At 56.2% G+C, this 10443-nt stretch overlaps 1 protein-coding gene across 1 annotated transcript; it reads right to left on the bottom strand.

The window, feature by feature from the left end:
* Positions 1 to 740: 740 nt before the first annotated feature.
* CCDC124 (coiled-coil domain containing 124) lies at positions 741 to 10169 on the bottom strand. Its single transcript, XM_065874991.1, has 5 exons — positions 10133 to 10169; positions 5962 to 6131; positions 1972 to 2161; positions 1310 to 1424; positions 741 to 1193 (listed from the first exon to the last, which is right to left on the bottom strand). The coding sequence occupies exons 2-5, from the start codon at positions 6118 to 6120 to the stop codon at positions 986 to 988; spliced, it is 672 nt and encodes a 223-aa protein (XP_065731063.1). The 5' UTR covers positions 6121 to 6131; positions 10133 to 10169; the 3' UTR covers positions 741 to 985.
* Positions 10170 to 10443: the final 274 nt, after the last annotated feature.

Genomic DNA, 10443 nt, shown 5'->3' with positions numbered 1-10443 from the left:
TGAGTGCAGGGAGGGTGTCACTTGGATGGGAGCCCATAGCAGTGACCTGGTAAATGAGTGGACCCCGCCCCAGACACTTGGGCCCATCTCCCAGCTACCCTTCCTCCCTACTGACTCTCTGAGGCCAACTAAGCTGTAGGAAGCCAGAACTAAGTTGAGCTCTCACCCAGCCCTTCCCAGATATTCGGCCTCGATGGGATACTCCTTTCTACCCGGATCCACCTGCCCACTCCAGCCTCCAGGCCCTTGCCTGCCCAGTGCCCTGCCTCTGCGATGGAAACTGACTCATCTTCCACTAAGGCCTGGTCTAAAGAAATCCTCCACCAGGAAGCCTGCCCTGTTATTCCAGATGCCTCTCGTGTTGGAATAACAGCAGAACAGCCTGCATCTCCTGACCCCAAGCACAGTATGTGACCTTGCTGCTGACTCTGAACCAGAATCTCAGGGTGCCAACAACTCGCCTCCAGCTCTCCTCTGGTCCCGCCTCTGAAGTGCTGTGTGACCTGGAGCCAGTGCCTCAGCCTCTCTGTGCTACCCCCAGCAAGGCTTCCAGGGGATGATGGTACAGATCTCTCACTGGATAACTGGCGCAGCCGGGAGCCGAGCACAGCTCTCAGCTAGCCTGCTAGGACAGGAGCGCGGTGGGGGGCCCCTGTCTTCTCTGGCTGTGGCCTGTGCATTCCACCTCATTCCAGCCCGTCTTTCCCACCACCCACCCAGTCACGTAGACTTCAAGTGCACACTCTGCCTCACCGACTGCCTTTATTGGGCACTCAGCCCCAGGGCACTGGCGCGTGCGGGAAGGGCGAGGGGTGTCACTGGAGCAGGGACCCTCGGGTGGGAGGTGTGGCCAGTGATGCCTCCTGGCCCCCAGGACACGTGCCGTGGCCCCCAGACATCTCTGTAACCCTCGGAGCTGACCCAGCGGAAGGGCGCGTGGGGTCGTGACCCTGGCCGCCACGGGGCGTCTCCCCCAGTTCCAGGCTCACTTGGGGGTGTTGAAGGGCACGGCGCGCTGATTCATGGGGTTGTCCGGCGAACGCAGCCACTCCTTCTTGAGCATCTGCTTCAGCTGTGACAGCCGCATGTTGGGGTTTTCTTGCTTGAGCCGCGGCAGCTGCGCCTCCTCGAAGGCAGTGAATGCCGCCCGCATTCTGCGCTCAGGGTGCCTGTCTGCCGCCTCCTCCGCCACGCTGGTAAAGGCGCAGGCGTCAAGGGGGTCTGGGGCGTGGCCCGCCCCGCCCCCAGAGTCTCAAGCTCCCCTCTGGGCCCCAAGCCCCACCCCAAAGACCTAGGCCCTGCCCCGTACCTGAGCACTGCGATGGCATCCTCGATGGTGCGCGCCTCCACGCTGCCCTCCTCCAGCAAGCGGCGGTTCACATTCTCCTCCAACGGCACTTCCAAGTGGCTCTTGGCTTTCTCGGCTGGGGGCGGTAGCGACCGGGGGACAGAGACATACCAGAAACAGAGAGAAATAAGCAGAGACGCAGAGTTCCATGGAGATGAGAGACACCATAGGGGAAGAAGTAGGGGAGAAAGGGAGGGAGGCAGGCAGGCAGAGAAGGATGCGGGAGAATGGAAACACAACTTGAGCTCCCTGCCCAGTCCTACCTTCGGGACGGGCCAGTCCTGCCCGCCCAGTCCCCAAACTAACTTCCCTGCAGCCCACCACTCAGGAGGCACCTCATACGTGGCTGCTGTCTCCTCACCTCGGGGCACCACATCAGCTGTGGGGACCCCGGGGAGCACAAGCCAGGGTCAGGTGCAGAGTAATTACACACCTGTGTGCCTATGGCGTCCGTGCTCAGAGCCAGGCCTGCCAAGACACTGCCCACCCACCCTTCACCTTGCACAGCCCAGGCAGCTTCTCTGGAGGTGGGGAGTGGGGCCTGGACTCAGTCCAGGGGGTAGGCCCACTGCCTACTGTTTATCAGGTAAAAGGGCAGCTCCAGAGTGGGCCGAGGCCCTCACCTGGGTCCGGGGCTTCCTTGTGCTGATGGTCTCGGCGGAGCGTCTCCTCAATCTGGGTGCGGGTGACTTTGCTGGAGGTGGCCACTCGCAGGGCCTTGCTGCCCTTAAGCCTTGAGTCCTCCTCCTCCAGCAGCCGCTGTGCCTCCTTCTTGCGCTCCAGCTGCTCCAGGCGCCGCTTCTCCTTCTCCTCCTGGGGGATTGGGAGTCAGGAGTGGACCCCATCCCACTGGCATGGGGTCCAGTTTCCATCTCAACCAGTCTGGATGGAGGCCTTGCTGTGTGCTAGACCCCATGATGGGCGTAGGGGACGTGGATGGGAGCACGATGAGCCTACCTGGGGGCTCCCATCCGGTATGACTAGGGAACCACAGGGAACCTTGGCCAAGGCAGTCGGTGGGTGGCTCCTGAAGAAAAAGTGACACCTGGGCTGGAGGAGGAGCCAGCCAGGAAAAGAGCTGGGGAAGAGGAGAGTCCTTAGTGGTGGGAATGGTGGGTGCAAATGTCCTGAGGCAGGAACCACCTAGCATGACAGAGGAACAGCACAGAGGCTGGTGCGGCTGGAGGGAAGAGGGGAAGTGTGGAGGACGAAGACGTGGGGAGGGCAGAGGTGGTACCATGGGGAGCCTCAAGGGCATGGGGAGGGGTTTGTACTGGATTCCAAAGGCGACAGGAGCCACTGGGGTCTGGACCCATTTGCCAGCTGGGACAGCACTTCTGGCTTTATAGCCAGGAGACCTTGGGAGGCACCATCGAAGTGTTCCCAGCTGAGCGTCACAGGGGCTGGGACTGATCCCACCTTGGCTCCCCAGGTAGGCCTGGATGCCAGCTGGTCGAGGGGACATGTGGCCTGTAGGACTTGTCCTTGGCCGCTGCCCCTGCACTACTACAGGGACAGAGCGAGGTTCTGGTTCCTTTGTAGTGCAGTGTGGCTGTGTGGCCGTAGGCTTGGAATATTCTGCCGCCTCCCGCCCAGCACTTCCAAAGGGCCCTGTACTGCAGGCACTCCCACCCGCCCACTCACTGCCTGCAACTCTGCCATCTGCCCGCCAGGCCTCAGGGACAGTCCCTATGCCTGCAGTGTCCCCCGTGACAGGGCTAACTGCCCCAGAAAAGGGGTTCCTGAGGACACATACTGGGCCTCTGACCTCCAACCTGCCTGCCTGATAGGAAAGAAGCCGGTGCGGGGGGGGGGACGGGGAGGGTGGTGGTTAAAGATCAAGGCTGTTTGGGCACAGCTGCTAGGATCCCATGTCTGTGGTCAGACACCTGGGGTAGGGCCATCGTGCTCTGAGTCTCAGTTTCCCCATCGGTCAGAGGTAATGTCCTCCTGTGGCTCCCCGACCACTGCATGGTGCATGTACAGCCCGTGTTCACCCCGTCCACAGCACAGCCTTGCCTCAGGGCCTTTGCACTAGCTGTTCTGCCCTGCTGGAGCACCACTGCCAGCTTCCTTTCCTGATTAACTCTGGCTCATCCTGAGCTCCTGGCTCTCTGTCCTTCTGCTCTACCACACGGCTCTTTCCCGTGTTCCACAAACCCCTGTTTTCTAGTCTTCCGATTATCTGGTTAGTCCCTGCGGCAGGAGGCAGGCCCTGGCCCAGCACACAGTAGGTGCTCAAGTAGTGTGCTGGGTGAATGAGTGAATGAATTCCAGAAGGCTCCAATCTCAGGAAGGACATGCAGAATGGGGCCATTAGTCTCTAGGGACACGGGACTGAGGCGAGAACATGAGAGTTTATACTTTGACGTTCGGCAGACTTTTTTTAAAAAGATGCTCGCAGTTTTTTATAAAGGGCAATTGGCAGCATCTGGTGATGGGTGAAGGATGAGGCTGCGGCAGAATATTCTGGAGCCATCAAAAATGAGCCTCATAAATAACTGAGATGGAACCCAGAGAGTCAGGTGCTCATTGCCAAGTTGCTTAATATGGAACAAATGGAAACGAAATGCCAACCTCTGGGCGGGCCGATGAATTACGGCCCAGCACAAGGCTGATGGCTAGCAGAAATCTGGCTGTGTGATCCCATTTAATGGAGGGCATGGCCTTTAGGGTATGGCATTGGGTGAGAAGAGCCTTTGGTGTCACATGGGCAGGAGATGTTCATTTTCTTTTAGTGTTTTGGAACAAACGTGGATTTGTTTCTTTTTCATAAAAACTATCTTTTTAAAGCAGCTGTCACGTAAGGAAAGAAAGAGGGACCGGGTGTGCTGTGTAGACTGTGGGCCCCCCTCACCCATCAGCAGGAAGAGGGATAAACAAAACCCAGAAAACCACCCCATGGGGAAGGAGAACCATCAATAGCTCCAGGTAAAACACTCGGGGGGGGGGGCGCGGTTCCTGGTGGTCTAATGGTTAGGATTTGGCGCTTTCACTGCTGTGGCCCAGGTTCAATCCCTGCAGCATGGCCAAAAATAAAAAAGGAAAACACTCAGGAGAGGGGACTGCCAGGGAGGGGCATGGGGGCTGGGAATGTACTAGAGAGCAGGGGTTGGCAAACTCTGGCCCTCCACCTGTTTTGGTAAAGTTTTAGCCTATCTGCATATGGTGGCTTTGTGCTACAGCGACAGGGTCGAGTAGCTTTGAGAGCCTGTCTGGCCCCTATTGCCTGTCGGACCTCTGCCCTGTGTGTTCTTCCAGGTGTGTGCTACACAGGGGAGTGGACAGGCAAATGCTCCCTGGGCCACACCCCTGGGGCATGGATGCTTGCAAGGCTATTAGTCAAACCTCATCACAAACCAGAAGGCAGATCCCTGGCTTCAGCTAATGGCAGCCTGGCGCCAGCCCGGCTCCAGCCCCTCCTCACAGCCCTATGACCTGGACTTCCTGCCTTGTCTGTGCCTCAGTTTCCTCATTTAGAGGATGGGGATGACACCGAGGCCCAAGATGCAGGCCTGGGGAGGGCTCCTGGGGCCCTGGGCTGGGCTGCTGCCACTCCCGGACTGTGGAAAGGTCTCTGGCTTTTCTGTCTAGATAATGGATCCTTGGCAGACATTAGTTTTCCTTTTGGGTTTTCAACTTTCCTATATTGTCAAAATGTTGACAGTCAAAAAGAAAATTTAAAGACCTCCATGGACCCAGTGCAACATTGAGGGCGCTGAGGGGAGGGAACCAGTGATATTCAATTCCGACTAAAAACAAGGCAGGATCCAGCCCTGCACAGAAAGACAATGGGAAAAACTCACAAAAGTGCCCAGGTGCCCCCTGAACTGGGCATGCAGGGATGGTGTGTCACCACTGCTATTCCAGAACCTTTAACAGTCCCAGCTGGAGCCTATCACCAGCCCAGGGAACTAGAAGAGGCTAAGAATGGTTTCTGGTGCCACCTACTGGGCCAAGAGGGTCAGCATCAGCCCTGAACCACTCCAGACACCAATTAAGCACCCACTCACTGTGTGTGTGGTGCTGCGGGCCCCCGCAGGAGACGGCCAACCATCCTGGCCCTCTTTTGTGTTCTTATAAACACCTGGAAATGCCTCCAGGCCCCAGGTCAGCAGGTCAGAAACAGGATCTATCAGCATGTGTCAGCCTCCGCACTGCTGAAGTCAGGCTGGCTCACTCTGCTGTGGGGCCATCCTGTGCACTGCCAGGTGTTGAGCAGTATCCTGGGCCTCTGCCCACCAGATGCCAGTAGCACCCTCCAGCTGCCAGTTGTAACAACCAAAAATGTCTCCAGATGTTGCCAAGTGTCCCCTGGGTGCGGAATCACTCCAGAGTGAGGTTGTGCCAGTCTAGACCAGCCCTGGCATCACACGAAGGAGAGAGACAAGCTCGTGGAGGGCTTGCCATTTCCTAAACGTGCCAAGTCCTGGCCACCCCAGGGCCTTTGCACGAGACTTTGCCTCTGTTTCTGTCTCCCTTCTTGCCCTTGCTCCATGTCCAATGACTCCTCACCCTTCAGGCCAAAGACCCAGGGGCCTCTCACCTCCTTCTACTGTGTTGACCGCCCACCTTGCCCATGGGTGGGGCATGGGAGCCCAGGGCCCACCCACCTTGCGCTGCTCCTTCCTCATGACGTGTTTGTCCTCATCCTTCCAGTAGGCATCCTCCAACTCCTTCTGCTTCTTGGCATCAGCTGCTGCCTTGGCCTCAGCCCTCCGTGCCCGGGCCGCTGCCGATTTAGTGTTCTCGCCCTGGAACTTCTTGGGCATCCCTCAGAACGCTGTGAGTGGAGGGCAGGGACCAGTGACTCTGGGGCATCCACCCTTGGCAGCCCCAGACTCACACCTGTGCAGCTACGACCCCCTTGGGGCCTCAGTAGCTCTGTCTATGAAACAAGGGCTTTGGATTTATTAATCTCTCTTTTTAAAAAAATTCACCTACTGAGGTGAATTTTACATAATACAAAATGAACCATCTTAAAGTGCACAGTTCAGTGGTATTTAGCCCATTCACGATGTTGTGCAACCATCCCCTCTGTCTAGTTCCAGAACGTTTCCATCACCCCCAGAGGAGACCCGTCCCCATGAGCAGTCCCTCCCCCACCTCCCTCCCCCAGCAACCACTAATCTAATTTCTGTCTCTGTTGATTTCCCTATTCTGGACTTCTTTCACTCAGCATCACGTTTTCGAGGTTCATCCATGTTTGAACATCTGTCAGTGCTTCATTCCTTTTTATGTCTGAATAATATTCCATCGTATGGATGGGCCACATTTTGTTTATCCATCTGTCCATGACGGACACGTGGGTTGTTTCTACTTTTCGGCTCTTACAAGTCATGTTGCTCTAGATCCCTGCGGGCCAGTCTGTGTGTGGACCCTCCCACTCTGCCGGCTATGAGGCCTCAGTGTCCCAGGCCCACAGCCCTGAGGCCGAATCCCCCTCGTCCTGGGTAAGCAGCTGCCATGAACTGTTCCCAATGATCCAGCCCAGGCTCACACAGCCAGGAGATTTTAGAACAATCGTAAAGCTGTTGTCCAGCTGGTCTGTGTGAGTCCCATACTGGGTGCTGGGGAAATGATGACACCAAATGGGAGGTGCCACTCTCCCCACACCCAGTCCCCTACTAAGCATTTTATATGGCCCAACTACATTGAATGCTCTCAAAGCCTTAAACACGGGGACTGTCCTTATTCCCTTTCGAAGGTGGGGAAGTCAAGGTACCTGGCTAAGTTGCATAGGGCTGAGCCTGGAGTTTCACCTCTAAAGTCTGCCTTTCAGGTGAGGAAGGGAAGCCAAGAAATTAAGATCACCCCACCTCCAGAGTGCTGACTGAGGACACAAGCACTGTGCGGCAGGGCAAGCCTTCAGCTCTCCAGGCCTCAGTCTTCCTCATCTGGGAAATGGGCTGATTTCCATCACTCCTGGTTGTCCTCTCCCCACTGAGAATCTCCAGCTCAGTCCCTTGCTGAACCTTGGAGAAGTAGGCCCAGCATCGAGAATGAAGGGGAAGGAATGTGGGGGCCATCCTGACTCAGGACCACCAGGCGACCCCCCACCACCAACCTCCTAGCTGTGTGGCTTATGGGGGAGGGGGCTCCCATCATCTGAGAAGTAGGGTTGATTCCAATCCCTCCCTGCACAGGATGCAAGAGCTGCCATGGCAGGGCTGGATATGCCAGCCTGATCCTGTACTTCTCCCAGCTGCTCCTGGGCCCCCTGAATCAAGCATTCATTACTGAGCATCTACAATGTACCCAACAGAAAACCTCACCTGGATTCCCCAGAAGAGCACTAAGAAGTGGGTGGGGGTCACAGTCTAAGTGTCAGGTGAGGAAACTCCCCACATGCCACCTCTCCCTCCATCTCCCCCTCACTTTCTCAGCAGCAGCCACACCAACCTCCTTGCCTTTTTTCAATCCTACAAAGCATGTTCCCACCTCAGGGCCTTTGCACTTGCCCTGCCCACCACTTTTGCTCCTCTTTTTACCCAGTTAATTCCTATTTAAACTTCAGGGCTCAGCTCAGGTGTTGCCACCTCCAGGAAGCCTTCCCTGACACACCCCCTGACTTTCAGACCATAAACTTCTCTCTGAGGTACTTGTTTAGGTTGCTATCTATGTTCATTTACAGGATTATTCGACAAATGTCCATCTTCCCCACCAGGCTGGGAGCTCTATGAGGGCAGGGCTGGGACTGCTTCAGTCAGTGCCCTGCAGAGTAGGGGCTCAAAAAATGTTTTGCGCAAATGAATGAACAAGCATCTATTTCCAGGGTTCCCTCAGTATTTACTTCACACTCTGTGTTGTGTCCAAACTCAGCTTCTCACTTCTCTTCCCACTCACTTCCCTCTCCAGCCTCTGAGCCTTTGCTCTTGCTATGCCTTCACCCGATACACCCTCCTCTGTCCCTTCTTCCTGTGAAAACCTGCCCACTCACAGAGACTCAGCCCCAGCATCTCCTTCTCCTCGTGTTGCTTAAGACCCCCAATTCCATCCCAAAGCCTGACAGGGCTTTTCTGACCCCCTCTTCAGGCCAGGACTGAATATTTATGTCCCTCCAAAATTTATATGTCGAAGCCCTAACCCTCAATATGACTGTATTTAGAGACAGGGCTGGGACTTCCCTGGTGGCGCAGTGGTTAAGTATCCGCCTGCCAATGCGGGGACGCGGGTTCGATCCCTGGTCTGGGAAGATCCCTCTTAGATGCTGCAGAGCAACTAAGCCTGTGCACCACAGCTACTGAGCCTGTGCTCTAGAGCCCGCGAGCCACAACTACAGAGCCCGCGAGCCACAACTACTGAACCCGCGCACCACAACTACTGAAGCCTGTGCGCCTAGTGCCTGTGCTCCACAACGAGAGGCCACCACAATGAGAAGCCCGCACACCGCAACGAACAGTAGCCCCCGCTCGCCACAACTAGAGAAAGCTCACACACAGCAACGAAGACCCAATGCAGCCAAAATATAAATTAACTAATTAAAAAAAATGGTACCTTATCCTTAAAAAAAAAAAAAGAGACACGGCCGGTGAGGAGGTGATAAAGGTTAAATGAGGTTTTAAGAGTGGGGCCCTAATCTAGTAGAGCTGCTGTCCCTATAAGAAGAGAAAAAGTCACCAGAGCTTGCTCTCTCCACCATGTGAGGACACAGTGAGAAGGTGCGCATCTGCAAGTCCGGAGGAAAGCCTGCATCTGGAACCAAACTGGCTGGCACCCTGATCTTAGACTTCCCAGCCTCCACAATTGTGAGCAAGTAAATCTGTTGTTTAAGCCACCCAGTCAGTGGTATTTTGTTATGGCAGCCAGAGCTAATACAGACAGGTTTTCTCCTCTGTTTGATAAACACTCACACACATACACTTTGTCATTCAGTAAACACGCACTGTACACCTAGTATGTGTGGGATGCTGGGGAAAGAGGCAGTGCTGATGGGCTTCCTGACAGAATGGGACTCCCTGGCTTGTTGGGAGATAGAAAATAAGAGTGGTAACTCCAGATCAGAGCTGTGATGGGGCCATATGGACGCTGAGGAAGTCGGGAGGGGGCTTCTGACCCAGCCTGGGGAGGGATGGGGAGGGGGTGTCAAAGGGCTTCCTGGAGGAGACATCAAAGGAAAGACTTAAGGGAGTGGGGAGATCCAAGCCCCCAGGGGTGTGGGGGAGGCAGGCTGGGAAGGGGATTTGTATTCCAGGGTATGGGAAGGTGCGCAGGGCGTCAGAGCCCTCTGGGGTTGGTAAGGAGGTGAACTGGAGGATTGAGACAGAAGCATGGAGCTCAAACAGGGGGTCTAAGGAGTGGCTTTGGCTAAGCAGTGGGTACACTTAGGGGGGAATCAAGACCTTCGTGGTTGATTGGATGTGAAAGTAAGAAAGAGAATAAAAGATGAAACTCAACGCTGCCTCCTCCAAGAAGTCCTCCCGCTACCCCTTCTAGGCTCCCCCAGCCCGTCGTCCCTCTCCCCAGCCCTGATCCCATTGCAAGAGGCCAGGGACGTCCGTACCCAGCTCTGTCACCCCCAGGCCTGTAAGCTGCTCAGGAGCAGGACCGGAGATAGGTGGCCTCGAGCAGGACGCTATCCCTCTGGGTCTCAGTCGTCCGCTCCGGGAAATGGGCATAGCCCCTGCGGGAGCCCTGGAGACGGTGGTCAAAAGCGCCTCCGTCTCCGAGCACCCCATCTCCAACCCTCTCGGGGAGGTGGTCCCAGGCCCAGCAGCCCCGCTGGGCCCACCCGCACCCCGCCCCCCCGCCCCCCGGCTCCGCCCGCGCCGCTGCCGCTCCTACCTCCTTCCCCCGGCGCCGGCCCTGTCGCACCTCCGTGACGTCACCGCAGGGCTTGCGCGCTGAGCCCCAGGGGGCGCATGCTGATTACGTCTCGGCTCCGTCGCCATCTTGGTAGAGGAGATGCTGCTTTGGTCTCCAAGCCGAGGGCTTTAGCCGTTTCTTTTCGTCTTCAAGAAGAGAATATTTTATAAACCCTCATCCCTTGCGCTCACTTCATATGTTAGCTAGTCAGGAGAGGAGAGCAGAAACTACAATCTGGACCATTGTCTCTACAAAGATGGCCGTTGCCCAGATGAAAAATGGGGTCCTCG

This window comes from Phocoena phocoena, chromosome 3, assembly GCF_963924675.1.
Source record: "Phocoena phocoena chromosome 3, mPhoPho1.1, whole genome shotgun sequence".
In the NCBI taxonomy this organism is placed as follows: Eukaryota; Metazoa; Chordata; class Mammalia; order Artiodactyla; family Phocoenidae; genus Phocoena; species Phocoena phocoena.
Note: the sequence above shows the minus strand (reverse complement) of the source record. Positions and strands in the feature narration are given on the sequence as shown.